The sequence below is a fragment of the Myodes glareolus genome, chromosome 4 (assembly GCF_982192425.1).
Source record: "Myodes glareolus chromosome 4, mMyoGla1.1, whole genome shotgun sequence".
In the NCBI taxonomy this organism is placed as follows: Eukaryota; Metazoa; Chordata; class Mammalia; order Rodentia; family Cricetidae; genus Myodes; species Myodes glareolus.
In genome coordinates this window covers 31,279,386-31,301,906 of record NC_142029.1, presented here as the reverse complement: position 1 = coordinate 31,301,906, position 22,521 = coordinate 31,279,386, and the positions used below count along the sequence as shown (strand labels likewise).

General features: G+C 37.0%; 1 protein-coding gene across 1 annotated transcript in view; it reads right to left on the bottom strand.

The window, feature by feature from the left end:
- Positions 1–3,824: 3,824 nt before the first annotated feature.
- Positions 3,825–22,521, bottom strand: part of Znf280d (zinc finger protein 280D) — an 83,090-nt gene continuing 64,393 nt past the window's right edge. Inside the window, exons 20-22 of the mRNA XM_085689339.2 lie at positions 18,146–18,191; positions 7,600–7,655; positions 3,825–5,687 (exon numbers count right to left, since the gene is read on the bottom strand). Coding sequence (XP_085545465.2) covers positions 5,087–5,687; positions 7,600–7,655; positions 18,146–18,191 — 703 coding nt within the window. The 3' untranslated portion in view covers positions 3,825–5,086. The remainder of the gene's footprint in view (positions 5,688–7,599; positions 7,656–18,145; positions 18,192–22,521) is intronic.

The window sequence follows — 22,521 nt, the reverse complement described above, 5'->3', positions numbered from 1 at the left end:
TAACTAACTTCTAATGAACGTAAGATACCTTTCCAGTTATTTGTATTTGCAGGCTGCAGATGTAGCCCAGTGACTCCAAAATGTCACTTGCTATATGGTTTAAGACACCAAATATCCAGAAAAGAAAACAACTCTACAGCATGGATACCGTCGGTTTCCAAGATTGTGGAAAGTGGGCAATGGGGAGAAGCTACTTATTTGGTAAGACAGCTTCACTTTGGATGGAATGACTGGGAAGTAGATGACAGGGTTGCACAACCAGGAAACACTGTATGTGCTACTTCCATGTTTCCACTACTCACCTTAAAAAGCTTAATTTCCTGTTGTATGGTCTCACCTTAAAATTTTTAAAACAGCCAGGGCTACACATAGAAACTCCATCTCAAAGACCAAACAACAACAACAAAAAGATACTCTGTGTATGTGCAGGCGTGTGCAAGTGAGTGTAAGTGCTCTTGGAGGATGAAGGCATAGTATCCCCTGGAGCTGGAGGTAACAGGCAACTCTAAACCACCCCACATAAGTGACAGAAACAGAACTCAGGTCCTCTGGAGAGCAGCTTATGTGCTGGACCACTAGCAAGCCATTTCCTCAGTCTTCACTTTATGTTTTCAGTGCCACTCACTGTTGATGTGAGACAAGAGTTGAGCTTGCAGAGTGTACATAGGCACTGCTGCCCCAAAAGAATATTGATGTATCACTGTCAAAAGATTATTGCTTCATTGTTCCTGGTTCATTATCTCAGAGTGATGGAGGAGCACACCTACTTAACTGTCAAATTCAAATGCCCACACATCAATTCAAGGGAGCTGGTGAGGTGAGAAACTCTAATGTTTCATATATATATATATATATATATATATATATATATATATATATATATATGTGTGTGTGTGTGTGTGTGTGTGAATATATATATATATATGGAGAAAGAGGGGGGGCTTGCATAACTCATAGGTCAAAAAAATTACAACAGAACAACAGAAGCCTTTCCCTTCACAAACTAAATGGGTGCTACATGTCCAACTACTTCAGAGAACCCATTTTGATACTTAGCAACCACTTTATGCAGCTAACCTCCTGTAAATTCTAGATCTATGGATCCGATGCTCCTTTTATAGGCTCTGGGGGCACTCTCTCTCTCTCTCTCTCACACACACACAACAACAACAACAACAACTGTTTCTTTTTCTGAACTTTAAAAATGGGCATTTCATTTTTTTAAGCTGAACAGGCACTGGCATTGTAAAGTCAGAGGTTTGTAATTCCTCTTTAAAGCCTTTAATGCCTGATTTATAGTTAATAAAAGTGAATGGTCTTGAAGTTAACAAGTGTGTTGATGCATATGTAGTGTGAGTACAAGCATGTGTGCTTGTGGGTGTGTGCATGTGTGGAAGGCGAAAGGGCTTTTCAGCAGAGCTCAGAGCTTGTCAATTTGGCTAGTCCAACTAGTCAGTTCACTCTGGGGATCCCATCTCTGTCACTTCATTGACAGAACTGGAATTCCAGGCTGTGACCACACCCACCCTGCATTTATGTAGATGCGAGAAATCTGTCCTCTGGTCCTCATCCTTGTGCAGCAGACGCTTTACCATGGAGTCCCAGAGGAACAATTTTGATGGGAACAGAAATAATCATGTTAACCACAAAAACCATCTAACAGATGACTATACTAGTGTAATTACCCTAAAATTTCAATAAGCTACCGAAAGTTTATCTTTAAATTACATACTTTCTTTTCTAAATTTAAAGTTATATGCTAATCTCTCCCCTTGAGGCAAAGTCTTCAATTGCTAATAATACGAAGTACCACCAGGCCCCCTTTCTTTCATTTTAAGACTTGCTGCTGCTGTTTTGTGAGACAGAGTCTCACTAGAGAGTTAGGTTGGCCAAACCTGGAACTTGATCCTCCTACCTCAACAATCTAGAGGCTGGGTTATAAGGCCTCTGCTACCACACATGACTGGTTAAATCTTTGATTTCATATGTATAACTACTGTACAACGATAAATTAAGTTGTAATGACTCGCCAGTAAGAGTTATCAGTAAGGAAAATAGCAAGAAAAATAAAAGCTTAATAAGAGAATATTTAGTGCTAGTGATCATAGGTGTGGGGAAACACCAGCTTTAGAATCAGGTAAAGTTAGGCCCAAGTCCTAGCATTGTGACCCTATGCAATAATTGCCCGGGGCATTGGTTTCTTCACTTTTGTGTGTATAGCCAATATAACATATCTCATTAGCTTCTTTTACAAATGTTTAGAATAATTCTTTAAATATTCATGGGATAAGAATTGGAGAGATAGCTGGGCGGCAGTGGTGCATGCCTTTAATCCCAGTACGCGGGAGGCAGAGGCAGGCAGATCTTTGTGAGTTCGAGACCAGCCTGGTCTACAAGAGTTAGTTCCAGGACAGGCTCCAAAGCTACAGAGAAACCCTGTCTCAAAAAACAAAACAAACAAACACAAAGAAATGGAGAGATGGGTCAGCAAGGAGAGGGGTTTGTTGCACAAGCTTGATGACTTGAGTTTATTCCTGAACCCACATAAAGGTAGAGATCTACTTGAGTTTTCTGACTTCCACATTCCCACCATTACACCAACACCTCCCCAATCCTACATCACACACACAATATACATATATATATACATATATACATACATACATACACACACACACACACACATATATATAATTCATAGGGTGAAAACCTTACAAGGTCTTCTGTAAAACACTGAAAGGATGCAGAGGGGAAGAAATAACACAAGGTATTCAGTTTTAATATAAATTAAAAAGAAACCTCACAAAGCAATATTATGCTTCTCAATGTCATTTAACTGTAGTGTACCCACAAGGTAAATGATCTACTGAACTTGAGTGTATCACTAGCCTTTACCCAAACTCAAAGTAGGTAGAAGTGAATTTATGACCCACATCTACCCAATATACTTTGCAAAAAAAGTTATACTGGCTCACAAACAGGCTCAGTATTTACATACTCTCCTCTGCAGTTTCCATGCTATAAGCCACACAGACCTCAATATTTACTGTGCTTCTTAATTGCTCACCACTACTCAAAGGCTTGTTTTGTGTATCTGAATTGTTAGTTCCTGACTGGGAAGGAGGGGAGGAGGTTATAGAAGGATGAACGGTACTTTATTACCAAGTACAAGGCTCTTTGTCATTATCTTCCCTCTCTGGTTGTTTTACTTTCTCCACAAAGAAGAGTTCAGCACCAGTCCCTTCTCATCCAGGGCAAGCACAAACAGTTCACTCATCAGTGACTTTGAATACTACCACTCTGTATATGGGATAGAAGTGCAAACTCTACAAAGCTCAAGGGGTTGGGTAATTTGGAGCTTTACTTTGATTCTAAGGGTTTTATACACCAGAGTTTTATAGCATAGGGAAACAGGTTTGACAAGATACTTAGTGCTACTGAGAAAGTGGTCTTCATACAGACAAAACTTTCTTCTATGCCCTGACTTTTCTATAGGTTTATATTATTTCAAAGCAATCCCCTAAAGATTTGTTCAACTTGTCTGAGAAGCAAGAAAGATGAAAATATTCTCTTCAAATATTCAAGAAAACAATTCTATTATGTGTTTTTTTCTATTTAACTTCTTTTAAGCTGATGAGACGACAGTGTATAATAATACAGTTTCTCATGGTGTGAAGGAATGACTCTACAATGATTAGCAGTGCATCCCTTGTGTTTTCAGTTCTCGCTGTGTCAGGACAGCACATGGAATGGAACCTGCTGTACAAAGGACTACTGCATGTGACGCGCATAACAGCACCAAAGACAGGCTGACCAAGCGGGGATCTGAAAATAAAATTATCCAAAGACAGGTTTTTATTGTAAATACTTATTCAAAAAACTACTATATACAACAGAATTCTAACAGGCGTTGAAAACATTAAACATTCAGTGAAACAGTTTAAGAATTCAAAGCACATTTTAAGAAGTAAAAATGCAGCATTTAAAATAAAAATTTATTAGTACGTCAAAGCAAATTATTGTTTGTTATATTCATTTCTATATCTTAAAAATCAATTTAGTAGCTGACTTAAGAGATAAATCAGACTAATTTCCGCATCCAATTTTTTTTTTTTTAAAAATCTGCTTTAGGATCGCATTTGAATTTCTACTTTTAAAATTAAGGAGTGCATGCCAAGGTATGTTTTCAGTTCAATGCTTTCTCCTACACTATACCACACTTTGGTTTGGCTTCCAGGCCATTTTTATGGGTCTACTGCCAAAAATCATTGAAACAATATTAAAAGCATAGTAGCTACAAGAGTTTCAATAACAGATTTCTACTTTATACAACTAGCCCATGGGGGCAAGATGGGGTTCTGCAGAGCTTATACACTGACTAAAAGCACAAATATAAACTTTATTTTTATAATTTCACTTTCACTGAAAGTTTTATAAAGGTCAGCTGACAGCCTGGCAGGCTAATACTTGAATGGAGGTGCACAGTTTCTAAAATTCTGTTTGCATGCTTCTGACAGACTGGAATGTTATATTAAATCCAAACTTAAGTTTATATTCATCCAAATTCTTAACAGGTCAATTTAGCACTCTAGGCATGCTTCATTACCAGGATCATATTAAAAAATAAAGCCTTCATTAACAGTAACAATTGATAGGTAGTTTAAAGGTATTTCCAAAAAATGCATGGTTTCAAATCTCTTCCTTTAAGTTTGTTTATTAAAAAGGAATATACATGTGATAAGAATTTTAAGTTCAGGACTAATGAAAGTTTGAAAAGTCTGATTAACATAGCTAATATTCTTATAATAATTTCATACTGGTGAACAAGATTTCTTAAAAAGTGCTAAAAGACCTTTGGATGGCAAACTTAGTTTTCACTAAAGTTCTGCTCAGGTTTTTAAAAAGTTGGAAATTCATACTAACCATGCTATTACTGGCAAACTGACTTAACAAGATAGAACATACAGGTGAAGTGTATGAAGGACCTCCCTCAGATCTCTCACTGCTGACCTCTGCCACGGCACTTCCGTGCTCACCGGACAGCACTGCTCTAAGTGCTTTCTGCTGGGAACTAAACTTGGAATGACTACATTGCTTCAGCTTCTTTCTTTCTATCTGCCAGGTCTACTGCTGTCTCTGCTCTACTTCCTCCAGGACTGCCACCTGTTTGATCAGACATCGCATCATTGATACTGGCCGAAGAACCATCCCCCTTATGAAGAATCTCCGTAGCTTCATACTCAAGTACCTCTGATGGCGTTAAAGGTTCCAAACGAACACTGCCTTGCTCACTAGCATCAGAACTCACAGTTTCAGATTCGTCTCTTTGCCGTAGAAACTGATCAATGCCAACACCCCCTGACATTAACTGCGAATCCTGCGCAGACTCTGAAGAAAACTCAGCTGCAGGGGAGTCATGCTCTTCACTCTGTTCACACGAATCTGTGTTTTCTGAACTCTGGTGTGCCTTCAGTTCCATTTCCTCACAGGTGTGCTGTGTCTGTTCTTCCTTTTCCGTATTATCTGTTCCAGCATCTGAATCGTGACTGAAGATATTCTTTGAACTGCTTTCCTGTTCTGTATCTGAAACTGTTTCGTTTCCTGCACAGTCTACTACTGCTGCAGCTTCACATACACTTGCATCACACCCACCGTCTTCTTCTGATGAAGGAGCTTTATCCTGCTTACTGAAAAACAAAGCTGTTTATTATCCATTCATAAAGCAATATAACTCAAAGCTATCAAAACCTAAGCAAACTCTAAGAAGTAAAACAACTTAAAGAGACTTGCCTGCCCAAACAGATAGCCCTGGCTATTCTTTCACAACTTGGGAGGGAGCAGTTTGCTAGCAAAACTGTAAGAAATGCTGAAGGCACAAATCAAAAGGAACTTGGACCCTTAGTGTCTACCAGCTGCCTTTGTCATAGCTGTGATTGTTGCTGTCAGTTCAAAGCTCTGCCTGTGTCCAGGTCAAATTTAAATGTCCCTAATAGTAAGTAAAAGTATCTAACATAATGAATCTATGGAAAAGTTAATTTCTTTTGTTTTATATATTCTTTGCTTTCTTATATAAAATCAAGTGTCTTTCCTATATAAAAATCAAATCATCACTCACATTTTTCTGATTTTCAATAACCTAATATACTTGAAAACATGCAAAGAATATATACATGCATGAATACACGTCTATCTACACACATATTTAGGTATGTTTTTTCTGAGCTTGGTGTGTAAACTGGAATAATTCAATGAACCATAAAATGGTAGCTACAGCTTTGTAATAAGGAAGATTGTCATGGAATATTATTTGAAGGTGTACTACTACATTTGTATATGCATTGGAATATTTGTTTAAAGATGCAAAGATGTGTTGTATTCTTTTATGTTGCATTTGTTTAACTCTGTGAAGTGGCGTTACTGTGCCTGTCTAAAACACCTGAATGGTCTAATAAAGAGCTGAACGGCCAACAGTGAGTCAGGAGAAAGGATAGGTGGGGCTGGCAGGCAGAGAGAAAATAGAAAAAGATAAAAGCCCAGAAGCAAAAGGTAGATGGGATAAGAAAAGCTGGCAAGAAACAAACCAAGCTAAGGCCGGCATTCAAAAGTAAAAATAAGACTCTGTATGTGATTTATTTGAGAGCTGAGTAGCAGGCCCTCCAAGAGTAAAAAGTAAAAAACAACCAATTGCAGATGATTACTTTAATAAAAGTGAATCACCACACATTCCTGTTTATAGTAATTAAACTATCTGGAATTTAGACTCTTAATGTGCTGAGTGTCTACCCCAGTGAGGATCTCAGGTGTCATCTATTATGAAACCACTGAGCATACAAGCTACTTTCTTTGTAATTTACTTTGTTCTATTGATCTGCATTTAGACTGATCTTGGGGGGCAATTCTCTTAGTTTCCAAACAACACCCCACTGAGATTTTCAACTAAATATTGATTAAATTCATTTGTTGATGAATGAACAATTCATTCAAAGATTCATTGTTGTTCAGATTATATGGGACAGACTATAATTCACAGAAAGTCCGAGTAGTGTATAGATGATGCATTAATTTCCCTAATTGCTTAGATGACATTTTGTTTACCTTGTTTGCTCAGAACTTTAGGACAAAGGGGTAAGGAGGTTAGATCATTTTACTAGTGAAAGTGCAAACAACACCTTGACAAGGCCTTTACTCGACATTTTACTTTTTTGGGAGGATGAATGATTATTCTTGACAGATTAACAAGTAACCTACTATAAAATATAAAGATAGAAATGAAAAAAACTACATAATCTAACTGTCTAACTCATAATCTGTAGTGTCTTATAACTGTTTCCATGTAACAGGCAATCATTTAACAGATAGAGCTAAAGGTTAACATTTTACTTACAATAAATACTTTAAGAAATTTAATTAAGATATTACAGACATTTTAAAGATTGAAAGATTTTAAAATGTCTTGCTAAGTTTGAAATTTCAATTAAAAGTCATTATTAAAGCTGTATCATATACAAAAATTCAAATAACTCTTTGCCAGATGTCAGTGAAAGTATTAATTTATTTCAGTAAACTTGATCAAGAGACTCATTTGTCCCTTATTCTTACCCTTCAGAATGTGATGCTCCTGTTTCTCCTTCAGCTGTATTATGTCTTGCTGTTTCCTGAAACAATAACACTTTTACATTCATGGCTAAACTTAAGTAGTATCATAATACTAAACATCCTGGATAGGAGGAACTTATATGTACAAGCTAATAAACTAAAGGAACAGAAAATGACCTTTCTGATCTTAAGTGTACACTACAGTATTTTTATAATAGATAATAAGCATTTTTTTTCAAATTCATAACAATTTCAGTATACCAAAAAGTTTTGAGCTGAAGTCAAGAAGCAGAATACAATTTTATTAAGAGCTTTTTATTTCCCAGTTGAATGTAGTGGTACACATCTTTATTTCCAGCATGGGGAGGCAGAGGCAGGAGGATCTCTGTCAGGTCAGGTTGACAGAGATCGCCTGGTCTACAGAGCGAGGTCGAAGTCACTAAAGACTACATAGTGAGATGTTGCCTATTTTCCTCACCAAGTTTTTTAAATGTGGACCATAGTTACTAGGGGAGAAAACTAGTTGAAACCTGAACATAAATAACAAGATGACGTCCCCGCCCCTGAATCTTATATAAAATGCAGATACTTAGAAAAAAAATACCTTTGACATTTTTATTTCATATTTAAGAATTACAAAAATTTTGATAATTCTACTGTCAAGTCAAAATTGAAGAAATATTTTGCTTATTTCAAATGCTGAGGAAGGAATACTTAAAAACCTTGGTATACTGGAAGCCGCTCGGCATTCCCTAACAACCACCACTTTCCAAGCACATATGCTATGTGGAGTGTACTAAGAACTTTAATTTCATTAGCCCATAGTGAGATCACAAATGATATCTGTACAAATGAGAAGTAACTGGAGGAAGCAGAACATCCAGGCAATACAGCAAGGTGCTGACGTAAGTCTAGGTCTGGTCTTGCTCTAAACCCACTGCAGATTGACTCAAGACTGTGACATGAGTAGCAGCCTAACCAGTCACACACAATTAAGTTCTTATTCTCCCCCAATTCTGCTAAATAGAGACAAGAAATAATAGATATTCACTCATAAAAAACAAACAAACATGTACTTCAAAACTGTTTTAGAAAGTGGCTGAAGTAGTGGAAAAGACTTAAGATGGTAGAGGTGACAAGGAGATGTTTGAAGCAGGGCAGTGCAAGAAGTGAGTCACTTTGGACAACCTAAGACACATGGTTTTTAGAGAAACCTAGTCTAATGCTGAGCACATCAGAGAAAACTGAAGCACAGGACCTGCTCAGAGTCCAACTGCTCTTTCTCCAATACACACAAAAGGTAGTGATGCCTTCCATCCCTTCCCACAGAGACCCACAGTCATCTCTCTGAATCACCTAGTCAGGACTTACGAGTACCAGGAACAGCAAAGGCCAACATGAGTAAATGAGAAAACAAACAGACAAACAAAAACCAGAAAGATCTGCATTTCTCTTTGTAGAAAATAATCAGTCCCAAAGAAACATTTCCCATAAACGCTGTGGGAAAAATCTCTTTATAGAATCCCTCAGCTCAGCACAGCACACCTGACGTCACTTCAACAAAGTCTAAACAATATTCATGCAGTGTGGAGATTATATGCACAGAAACTCACATTAAAATTTATATCAGCGGGCCTAAAAGTTGTGATTTACAGATATCCAGGGATTCCATGTAACTTTTTAGGAAATAAGTTCTAACTCTTAGTATAATATAAGAGGAGGGGGGAATAAAAATGCTGGCACCACAACACAAACCAAGACAAAAGCACAGAACTGGTACCAGAAGTCACTGTATTCTCCATTACCACACACGCATAAGCAGAACTAACTTACTTTTATTATAATACTATTATTATTACAGTGCTGAGGGGGCAACCCATGGCTTGTAGGTTATACGGTGGTACTCTACTGAGCTATAGTCCACCTCCTATTGAGCTATAGGTTTCAATCTCTGAACTCATGTCTCAATGTTTTGTGTGTGTGTTTAAAGCACCAGGGTCCACGACTGAGTTGTGGAATGAATATAGACTTTCCTCCATAGAACATCACTTTTGCTTTTTGTTTGTTTTGATTTTTTTGAGACAAGGTTTCTCTGTGTAACAGTCCTGACTGTCCTGACATTTGCTTTGTAGATCAGGCTGGCCTCAAAATCACTGAGATTTGCCTGCCTCTGCCTCCCAAATGCTGGGATTAAAAGCGTGCTCCACCACCACCACCCAGGTATCACTTTTGTTTGGAATGAAAGTGCGTATTTTGATTTTAGTTTTCAGCAGATATGTTTATAGTAAAGTTTGAGTTTGTCATATGAAGGGAATAAATCATGTATTTATTGCTAGTCATAAAAAAACAAGCAAAAACCTCCTACTTCTGGAAAACTTTGTGCATCACAAATAAACTTAGTGCTGGTATTAATGAACGAGACTGACATTATACAATGCAGCATGTCAACATTTTGTAGGTCTAACTCAGAGAACAAAAAATTTTCCAGTCAGCAGTACAAAATTTATCCATAGATAAAAGATCTATTCAAAATATAATAGAGGATATCAGGACTAAAAATGGCAGTGTTCTTACAAGCAACCTATATGTGACTTTCTTCTTTTCATTATAAGATAATTTTATAAACTCTGTTGGTTATGATGGCTTGGACATGATTTTGACTCCATAAATGACAAGTAGATTTTATTCTAGAGAGAGGAGGAGGCAAAACATCAGGAATTAAAGATGGATAGCTGTAGCGCTGGTGACACAAAAAGGCTACAGAAATGACAGTGGCTAACATGCCCCAGTGCTAGCACATCCCCCAGGGAAGAAAGTAGAAGCTGTATCCACAAAGCCAGGCATCTTATTAAACACAGGTTGGCCTAGTCACAGGGTAAGCCCACAATTCTCACAGGCCTTAGGTCTAGTACGGTAATTAGTAGGATACAAACTCCTGTGTAGCAGACCAGCAGTAAATGGAGAAGAAATCCATTCACTACACCCCATACTGCATCACAATAGTCATCTTGAGAGGGAACCTACTTTTGGGGCCTGAACTAGTCTGAAGACCAAAAATAATGGACAATCAATCACAAGTCAGGGTGAGTGGAGACACTAACCACAGACAAGAGGATGGACGGTGGACAAGTTAAGCAGGTAGCTCATGTTAGGAAGGGCCAAAGGTCAGAGACACCCCCCCCCCCCCATTTTACAAGTTTGGGAACCTGCATTTACTAGGGAGGTGATAGTCGTCCGCCTGTGGCTGGCAGACTGTTCAGACTCTAGAGATGCCTCCTTGTAGAAAGAATGAGAAACTTGAAGTTTCCTTTCCCATCCCCAGGGTGATTCACTGCTACGCAGGCTCCTAAACTATTGGATTCCCTCAGATCTCTTCAGCACAGGTCAGTTTGATTGTTTCCTCTACTCTCTGATGCCCTTGAGAGAACTCCTTTGACATGGATGCTCCTCACCCAAGGATACACAGAGGTGGAAAATCTCTGGAGCAAGTAAGAACCTGCCTAGCCTTCAGTCCACAAAGCCAAGAGAGTGCCAGCAGTGGTTCCTCACGAACAAAGAAAGGAAGCTTCCACGGAGAATGACATACCATGCAACACTGGGCTCAGGACAGAGCAGTGGAAAAGAGAAGGGACTCCCAGTCCACACCACAGCTACCAGTCCGCAGGGTCAGAGGATCCAGAAGGCAGGCTCTAAAATCCTTCATTCTTTAAAAAATTTGTCTTTATTACACTCTATTGTTCTATTTTTCATTCTTCTCTCATAGCCACTTAATTGTATTCATATCTTTATTTTTTACTGTGTAATCAGATTCTCTTATTTTGTGCTCTTTTTGCTTTTATTTACATTATTCCATCATTTGGTGTAGGAGGTCCTTCTGTTTATGTATTGCTTTCATTGGTTAATCAATAAAGAAACTGCTTGGCCTGACAGGGCAGAACTTAGGTAGGTGGAGAAAACAGAACTGAATTCTGAGAGGAAGAAAGCTGAGTTAGAGAGCCACCATAGAGATGCCAGGTCAGACATGCTAAATCTTTCCCGGTAAACCATGACCTCATGGTGAACACAGATTATTAGAAATGGGTTAAATCAAGATGTGAGAATTAGCCAATAAGAGGCTAGAGATAATGGGCTGGGGAGTGTTTAAATGAATATAGTTTCTGTGTGATTATTTCAGGTGTAAGCTAGCTGGGTGGAGGGGACGAAAAGCAGGGCCTCCCTCCATCAACAATCATTTTTTCTTTAAACTTAAGCCTACTGCTTAAGTAAAAGGTAAATTTTATTTACACCATTACATGTCCACTTTTTAAAAATTAGCCCTTTACTTGCCTGAGTCTTTTACTTCATTTGTTTATTCTTATTAACTGACTATAATTTCTGACTTCAAGGCCTACTCAATACTTACCCATGTGTATGTGCATGCATGTGTATATCATGATGCAATACTCAATATTTATCCACGTGTATATGCATGCATGTGTATATCATGATGCTTGTGTTGAAGTCAAGAGGACAATTTGCAGGAGTCTTACCAAGGACAACTCAGGTTATTTGTGCCTGGTGGCAAGCACCTTTACCTCCTAAACCACCTTGCTGGCCTGTGCCATTTTATTTTCTCTTAGTTACTGGTGGCATAGTATTTGGCTTTAATTAATCTAAATTATACTTTCAGGCCTGGTTTTGTTTGCTGTTAAGGCAGTTTGTTTTCTTTTCTTGGAGTAGAACTACATACCGAGCTTTCAAAGAGGAGGCTGCTTACTTCCAAGTAAAACTGGGAAAGACACCCATCCCAACGGATACACAAGCCACAACTGAGAAACACAAGAAACATTAAAGAGCAAGGCAACATTAGAAATGCAAAACATAATAAAATAAGAAACACAATGCAACTTATCACAAATAGACTAGATCCAGCAGAGGAAAGAATAGAAGGGATGAAAAACAAGACTTAGGAAATATTACAGTCAGACATCATTAAGAAAGGAAATGAACAAACAAAAAAGATAACAAGCTTTATCACAATTTTCAGTAACTCTGGGACATGAACAAGAGACCAAACCTAAGAATCCATAGGTTAGAAGTAATTGAGATAGAAACAAAAGACACAGAAAACTAGTCAATGAATCTATAGCAGAAAAAGCCACAACTGGAATAAAAGATACATTCAAGTATAAGACAAGTTTAGAATTCCGACAAGACCGGGGGGGGGACGACGACGACAACTTTGTCACATTATAGTTGAAATGCCTTCACTACAGAACACATAAATAACATTAAATGGCTACTAAGAGAAAAATCAACGAACAAGGTTAAACACACAAAAATCTCTCAGTAAGGGAGTCAACCTCCCTCAGGACCCAGCAATTCCACTCTTGGGAATATACCCAAGAAATGTCCTATCATACTACAAAAGCATTTGTTCAACTATGTTCATAGCTGCACTATTTGTAATAGCCAGAACCTGGAAACAACCTAGGTGCCCCTCAATAGAAGAATGGTTAAAAAAAGGTGTGGAACATATACACATTAGAGTTTTACTCAGCGGTAAAAAACAATGACATCTTGAATTTTGCATGTAAATGGATGGAAATAGAAAATGCTTTACCGAGTGAGGTAACCCAGACCCAAAAAGAGGAATATGGTATGTACTCACTCATAAGTGGTTTCTAGCCATAGTTAAAGGTCTTTGAGTCTATAATTTGTGATCCTAGAGAAGCTGAATAAGAAGGTGAACCTGAAGAAAATCATATAGTTATCCTCCTGGATATTAGAAGTAGGCAAGATTGCCAGGCAAACTTGGGTGCACGGGGGTGGGGGCGGGGTGGAAGTACGGGGAGATGGTTAGGGAGAGGGGAGAGGGGGAGGATCAGGGATGGATTGGGGGAATGGGAGGGGGAGGGAGGAAGGATGGTTATGGGAGCAGGGAAGTTTATATCTCAATTAAGGGAGCCATTTTAGGGTATGCAAGAGACTTGATTCTGGAGGGGTTCCCAGGCCCAAGGAGAGGTCCCCAGATTGTACTCTGGGCAGCAGAGGAGAGGGTGCCTGATCTGGCCTTGGCCCATAACCATACTGATGAATATTTTGCATATCACCACAGAACCTTCATATGGTGATGGATAGAAGATAGAGACAGAGACACATATTGGAACACTGGACTTAACTCCCTAGGCCCAAATGAGAAGCAGAGGGAGGGAGATCGTGAGCAAGGAAAGCAAAATCAGAGGGGGCCTTCATCTGACGATGGATGGAGATAGAGACGGACACCCACATTGGAGCACTGGAAGTCAGGACCGCGAAGGGTGCGTTCACCCAATGATACAAGGGGTCCGATCGAATGAGAGCTCACCAAGGCCAGCTGGACTGGGACTGAACGAGCATGAGATCAAACCGGACTCTCTGAATGTGGTTGACATGGGGGTTGACTGAGCCCCCAAGGTCCAAATGAAGACTGAGAAGCCATTGACAATGGCACTGGGTCTTGTTTCGTCTGCATGGACTGGCTTTTTGGGATCCTGGCCTGTCTGGATGCTCACCTTCCTGGACCTGGAGGGAGGGGGGAGGAACTTGGATTTCCCACAGGGCAGGAAACCCTGACTGCTCTGGGGAATGGTGAGGGAGGAGGAGAGGGAGTGGGGGGAGTGGGGGGAGCGGGAGGGTATTGGGAGGAGGGGAGGAAGTGGAAAGAGTGTTTTCGGATACTTGAATAAACAAGTCTAACGGAAAAAAAAATAAAATAAAACTGTCCAAAAAAAAAAAATCTCCCAGTAGAAATTCTGAAAGCCAGGTTTATGCTAAACCCTGAGGGAAAAAAATGACTGCTAGTAAAGATTACCATGCCTAACGAAGTTACTGCATAAAATTAATAGGGGTAACAAGACCCTCCAAGAAATTCACATGCTCAGCAGTTAAGGGAGCTTGCTGCTATAGCAGGACTGGGGTTCTGATTGCGGCACCCACATTGAATGACTCTTAAATGCCTCTAAGAAGCTCCATGGATTCTAAATCTGCCTTCTGGCTTCTGTGGGTACCCACACATGTGAGTACACACAGACACAGACATACATAAATAAAATAAAACGTGACAAAGCATTCAATATGCATATATAATTTAAGCACATTTTAGAAATATGATTCCTATATTTCAAAAGTGACTTCCTTGACACCAAAAGAAAGGAAATAAAATAAAATTTAAGAGTCTGATGATTTATTCGAATTAAATATGATGTTAGCAGGACTGGATTAATAAAGTTTCTTCATATTTAGACCTTCACATATTTAGAAAGGAAAGGAAAAAAGCCTGTTGCCCTTGAAGGACAGGGACTGATTACAGCTATGGAAAAGAAGAAAAGAAATTCCAATCCTCAAGACCCAGAGTTAATTTAACAACTCATGCCAATCCTTACCTCCCATCACCAGGCTAACAACAGTGGTAGGTACTGCTATAAACAAGTAATAGAATACAGAAAGACACTCCAGAAGGCTCAGCTCACAGAAACAAAGAGCTGAGTATGTGAGCAAAGAAAGTATACAGCAGTGTAACCCTTACCCTCCATGTATGGATTTATTAATAAATTGAATCTAGTATGGCCTTGCAGTATTCATAGCAATGAAAACTCAAAAAGTCAGTCCCTGACTGGATGGACACAAGCCTCACATGAAAGACATAAAGCAGGAAAAAAAAGACATGTAATACACAGACTGTTTTCTTTAGTCCTAAACTTGTCTTTTAACCAAATATGTTATTAGAAAACAAGGGGAAAGGTGCACAATACAGATGCAGGAATTACCAGAGGGATGAATTTCACTTTTGTGCATGAGCACGTTCATGGATGAAGGTATATATGTATGAGCAAACATGTGGAAGCCAGAGTCAACATCAAGTGTTTTCTTCAAATTTATCTACTTTATTTTTTGAGACAGGGTCTTTCTTTGTGACCTGGGGCTTACTGATGAGGCTCAAAGCAAATCCCAGGAAATTATCTGTCCTTGCCTACCTCGAGCTGAGATCAGAAGTATGTGATACCATGACTGGCTCTTTACATGGCTGCTAGGATTAACCTCTTAATTCTCATGCAAGCCTGACAAACACTACACTACCAGGCGAGCTATCTTCCCAGTACTTCAGACAGAAAATACATTCATTAAAGATTTATTCATCTTTTATGTGCATGAATGTTTTGCCTGCATATACGCATATGTACCACATGAATGCTTAGTATCCACAGATGTCAGAAAAGAGGGTTGGATACCCTGGAACTAGAGTTATAGATGGTTGTGAGCTGCCAGGTGGGTAATGGGCAATAAACTCAGATCTTCTGCAAGAGCAGTAAGTGTTTTCAAGCGATAAGTATTCTCTCCATTCATTACCACCTCCTTGAAAACTTTTAAGATATTTATGTGTATAGATATTTTCCCTGATTGTATGTCTGTGTACTATATGCATGCCTAGTACCCATAATGGCCAGAAGAGAACATCACATTCTCTAAAACTAGAGTCACAGATGATTGCAAGATAATGTGGCTGCTGGGAAGTGAACCTAGGTCCTCTCCAAGAATAGTAAATGCTCTTAATAAGAACCTAGTCATCTTTCCAGCCAAGGAAAGTTTAAATTACTACAATTAATGGGCTAAATGCTTAGCTGAAAAGGCCACAGTATGCATAAGCAGAATGTAAATTTCAGTAGAGAATCATAAATGACAGCGAGAAAATACTCAAGTCAAACACTGCAAGTTTTTACAGATAATGGCACAAGTGAAAATTCAGTTGCAATTGTGGGTAGTCAGGACACAGACAATATCCAAACTGAAAAACAAAGAAAATGAAAAGAAGAATGGATTGAGAAATGGAAACCAGAACAAGACTTTTAAGAATAGGGGCTAACATCAAATGGCTTTAATAGATAAAGCTGGAAGTTAGCATGTAAGGACAGTTGAAAAAAATATCAGTTAGCATAAATGTCAAAAATAATTGAAGATATGAATCAGCCCATAAATAAGCAAATGCATCAACAGACTCAGGCACTTGAAATTCTAAGAGGGTACAAATAAAGATAAAATTATGAGGGAAACAAAAGAAAAATGCCAAGTTACATATGCAGAAATAATCAGGCATCTTGTCAAAAACCAGGAAGTAAGAAATTCTTTAAACAACTGAAGAAAATGACCAAACACTCCATTCAGAAATCTATACCCAAGCCCGGTGGTGGCAGCACACACCTTTAATCCCAGCACTGGGGAGGCAGGGGCAGACATATCTCTGTGAGGCCAGGCTGGTCTACAAAAGTTAATTCCAGGACAGTTTCCAAAGCTACAGAGAAATCCTGTCTCGAAAAACAAAACAAACCAACAAACCAAACAAAACAAAAAAGGAAATCTATACCCAACAAAAATATCTTCCAAAATGAAAACTTTTTTATTAACAAAAACAGCAAAAAGCTATCTAATGAGATATATGAAAGGAAGAAAGGTCTTCAAGTAAAAAAGAGGGGGGAAAAAGTTTACAAAGAAATGAAAAGCATTAGAAATGGTAAAATAAATAACAAATTGATTTTTAAATTTTTAATAACTCTAAAAGATTAGCCACGTAAAGTGCAAAATTTCATTCTTTGTATTTACAGCGTATAAAATGTAAACATGACATTACAAGGTCAAATTTTACTATTAAGAACAAAAGAACCATCACACCCTATAGATATTAAAAAGTACAACACAGAAACCACCATAAGCAACACTGCATTCAACATAGCTCAGCATCTTAGGGAAAAATGTACTGATTCCTTGAAAATCACCATACAGAAAGTCATTCAAGATGAAGTCAACATAAAAATCCTATCCAATAAAGAAATATATTTGTAGCAAAAATCTTTTAAATCAAAGAACACTTTCTATAGTTTAAAAAAATGCTGTTCAAACAAATTTTAAAACCTGACTCTCCTCTTCATTCTACTCATAAAGAGGTAAAAACATTGAAGAATTAAAAATAAACCACCATTAAGAAAGCAAAGGCTAGCTCAAAACTACTTCTATATTTCTGGTTGTGAGCCTAGCTATCCTTTAACGGTTGAGTCATTTCTCCAGCCCCAAAACCACTTCTAGATGATCAGGAAGATCCAGACTGTCTAGCAAAAGATGCTTACATGATGACTCTAGGCATCTATCCATACTGAAAACATAATCTACATGCAAGATACTTTTATTCTAAAAATATTATATGCTTTTGCCAATTTAAATGTCTCAAAATATTAACTCATCTGGAAATACTAATTTCTCATGAGGTTCTCCTGATGCTGGGATTCCACTCACAAATTTATCACCATCACTTTACAGTTAAGCTAAGCAATAGACAAATCAAAATAGATGATCTCTTTGTCAAAACAGAAACACCTTACAATTTACTTTAAATGAGACATTTTCAGTCTCAATTATCTTCATCCTACTAACAATAATAATTGTTACTGATATTCATTTGCAGTTGAAGTTTTTGAAAAATCGTGGCAATAATTCTTTCAAATGATAAAATTATGAAATTATAAAATAAAACAAACTTTACCTTAGACACAGATTCTTGTCCCTTAGTGGGAGCTTCAGTTTTTAATCTTAAAAACAAAATAAGTATTGATTATTTTATATTATACTTACAATTAGAAAATATGAAATTGGTTTTTGGCATGCTTAATTAAAATGTAAAATCTAAAGCAATGTACAGTCTATAATAGAATGAATGACGGTGTAAATACTTAATGTAAAAATAAAATACTTAGAACAAACAACAGGCTGAATGGGTATGCAAAGTAAATGAATGACATGTACTTCAGGATAGGACCCTGGTTGGGTTAGAGTGCTCGCCAAGTCTTGTGGGAGGCCCTTGGTGTTATCCCCAGAACAAGAAAAAAAGACATGTATTTAGACATCTCTTTAGGAACAACAGAATTTAAGAAACTGTCTCTCTGATAAGTATGGTTACAAAAAGAAAGAAAATAAAATATTAGTAAAACAATTTCCAAAAAATAAGAATGAAAAACAAGCAAAAGACCTGATCTTAGGATATAAAAAGTGAGAAATGATTTTGATTTATTGAAAAACTCAATGTGACAAACCTACTGCAATATATATTAATTACAATAACTTACTCTGAAGGCAGTAAAAAGTCAAAGAAAAATAATTTTGAAGGCAAATCCTCACAAATCTGCTATTCAAAACACATTTTAAAAATTCTTGAGTGCCAAAAACACTATAACATTCTAATTTTAACAAAGGCATGTGTTATTTCTATCATCTTTTTTAAAAAATTAACTTATTGGTAGGCTGAGGCAGGCAGATCTATGTGAGTTCAAGGCCAGCCTGCTCTACAGAACAAGTTCCAGGACAACCAGTGCTGCACAAAGAAAGCTTGCTAAAAAACAAACAAACAAAATCAACTTAATATAAATTAAGTTTTTCTTAAGGACCTTTGTTTCAGAAACTTGAGAACACTGAATTTGATTTTAAAATGCATAAGTAGGGTACCTGACTGACCTGAAATATATTAAGAGTTAACTGATTTGTAATTTTAAAAAGACTAGCTACATACAATGAATAATATACTTAAAATAAAGCTATTGTGAAAAATTTCATGTGTATTAAGTGCTAAAGAATCTGCTTCAGATACACAAATTTCTGCACTTAGTCCATAGTGCCAAAAAAGAGAAAGTTGTAATAGTTTTCCTAGATATTAGTAGTGAAGTTTAGAAATTACTTATCTATATTATATTTGTTAAATAAAATTGTAAACAAAATGGATAAAGAACTCTTTTTATGTACCACCATGTTAGAAGTATATTACAACAAATTATAATTAGCTTAAAATTGAAAAAAAATTTGCAAAATAAACTTGAGAAACTTAAATTTCTATTGCTTTTTTGGGTTATTAATTGTTTTAAATACTTAAATGAGAGCAACAACATGCAAAAAGATAGTGTAAATTATATATAGTATAACTACATTGTTTTAATGAAGTATATAGTAAAATATAAAGTTTTATGAAAACTATATAAAGATAAGAAAATAAAACAGTTGCCTGAAAAAGCAAAAAATTATATTTATGAAGTTTTGAAATTAAATATATCTATTGTAACTGGTTTCCATTTCTAAGCATTTAAACACCTTAAATTCAGTCTGAAAAACTTAATCAGTTCAGAGAGTATTTAAAAATATTAAGGTTTTCTTCCATTTTACTCTACTATTGAAAAAGGTAGCAAATATCATTGTTAATCACCTTGACAGGTCTCTAGCATTAAACTGGGTGAAAATGAGTCCTCTCATAAGTTCTGCAACAAAGGCTGGTGAAAGACTCACTATTCATTTTACTAGCTAAGAGACTAAGAGGTTAGAATACAAGAAGTTATTGAAATAACTGGCACTAAGAGGCTTATTATCTCAATCTTGTTTTGTATCTTTACCAAACTAGCTAGTGGTTTCTTTACAGTACAAAACTGCAACAATTATTAGGATTCAGAAAAGAACTCTAAAATAAATTAGAAATGTACACTGTAAATTTCATCAGTATAAACTTATCAATGAAAATATACTATAATTTATCAACAAAAGAATACTTTAAGATTCATAAACTTAAATATACATAATATATTATTCACACTTAGAGAAAAAGAATTATACCTAAATTAAATATATTAAAGATACTTGCTGAAATAGTTGTAATTTGAAATGTAGTCATTTTCCTAAGCTCAAAGTTCTGAGCTAATGACCTGCTACTAGGCAATTACATGGCTCAAATGTGAATATGCACTGTTTTTAGAGAATGTAGTACAGTATTTTAAATAAACAGTAAGCCTTCACTACAAGGAAAAGAAGCACTGATTTCATCATTAGTAACCAGATTTGCAAATAAGTTATTTTTATTCTCCATGAAAACACACTGAAATAGATCTCGTAATTTCTACATGTTAACTCCCTTTCTCTATTTTCTACAGATCGGGTGCTCAACACAAGGGTACACATGAAGCGAATATTCTGGTTCAATTTACAGTGTTACACTCTTCCGAGATTTCATTCATATTATAAATATGCCATGAGAGAAGGGAGAATCCACAACGACAAAAATACTCAGGTTCATTCTAGGTGGATCACACTCTTTTTGTTTCTAAAATATTTTAAAACTCAATACTTTTATGCTAGCTTTATAAAATGTAAATTTCAACGTGAGGATTTTTCCTAAAAGAGGGCTGTGGCTCAACGGGAAGATGCTTTTGCCCAAGCATGAGAGAACTGAACTCAGACTCCCAGCACTATGTAAAAAGCAAAGAAACACACATCAGTAGTAAAGTGAACCAAGTCAGACAGTCAGGACTAAATAGGACAACAGCAGACTATGGAATAACAGGGAAACACTATCAGAACATCTTTCTGACCATTTTCTCTAAATTGTGTCAACAAACAGATGCATGAACTAGATGTCTTAACATGACATTTATCATCTTGTGCATAAACCTGTGTGGTGCTAGGGTTCTGGTCACAACAAACAGTCTCTCCTCTTGAGGAGGTCATTGTCAAGGAAACTACAGAAACTAATACCTTGAAAAATGCAAAGTTTTAGAAAAGAAACATCTATGTGATATACTGGCCTCTTGAAGGACGGAACTACTATAATCAGGAAACAGCAAAGGGGCCAGCAAATAGCACAATGAAACTTGACTCTTTAGGAGGAACAGACATTAGCAAAGCAGAAGACCAATTCAAAAGAGAGAGGGAAAATAAAGGTAATATAAAACAAGATACAATATAAAACAAGATAAAGCAGTAGTTAAAGGACAAAAATCAAAGAAATAGCAGAGGTTACTCATTCAGAGAAGAAGACCATGATGTATATGTATGTGTATGTACTAAATCTAGGACTTAGGGATCCGATAAGTAAACTGGAAACAGAATTTAAGTCGACCAGACAAAGGTATATCAGGAGTAAGAAACACACCTCAGCACAAATGTCTGCCCTGACTAATCAGAACAATGATAGAGGCATTAACTAAGATAGGAAATTCAGAGGGTATGAGTCATTTCTGCCAAAGATAAATTCAGATCTGGGAACAAAGATATGATGCCTGCAGAACATCAGTGTGCTGGTACCAATCACTACCAAAGTTATTTCTATCCAGGTAACTTCAAAATCAACATCCAGAGCAAGATGTCCCATTTTTCTTAGTTTCCCAATCACCTGATAATTCAAATAAAAAATATAGAATATTTCCCTGGAGTCCTAAGATTTCATTATACAACTTCCTTAATCTTACAGATGAAAGAATCAGAAGCTTAACATGCTAAAGTTGCAGAACAAAATCAGGTTAAACACATGGGCTGCACATCACACTCTACCGCACTGCTTCCCAACAACCCTCCCTACCCTAGTTAAGTAGGCTTTCTTATGGCTACACCAGAAAAATGAAAAAAAAAAAAGATGATTTCTCAGCCTCAAACATTTTTGATCCTAAAACTTGAGTGTGGCTGTCAGATTAATCTTGCCAAAAGATTGGTTCTATGCGGCTCCTTGCTCTATTTTGTTGTCATGCATCAGAAGTGCTGCCCTTGACAGGGGGGAAGAGATTATTGTCCAAGTGTTACAAATTTGTCACTTGTCACCTGCCCTTCTGTTGAAAGAGAAACTTCTTATCTAGTTCCTTGGCTAATCAACCAAGACAGAAGAAATGCACCAGGAAACATAAGTACAACCAAATAAACAACAGTACCTAATAGTTTTATTTCTAAAGGCAGAGAGTCAAAACTGAAATTGAGATTACCTACTTAACAGTTGCAAGACCTTGGAAAACTATTTTGCTAACAATACCCCAGTTTTCCATAAGCCCAAGATAGCAAGAACACTTAACAATTTCTCAGAATGAATAAGTGAATGCAAAACACCTAAAGGCCATCAATAAA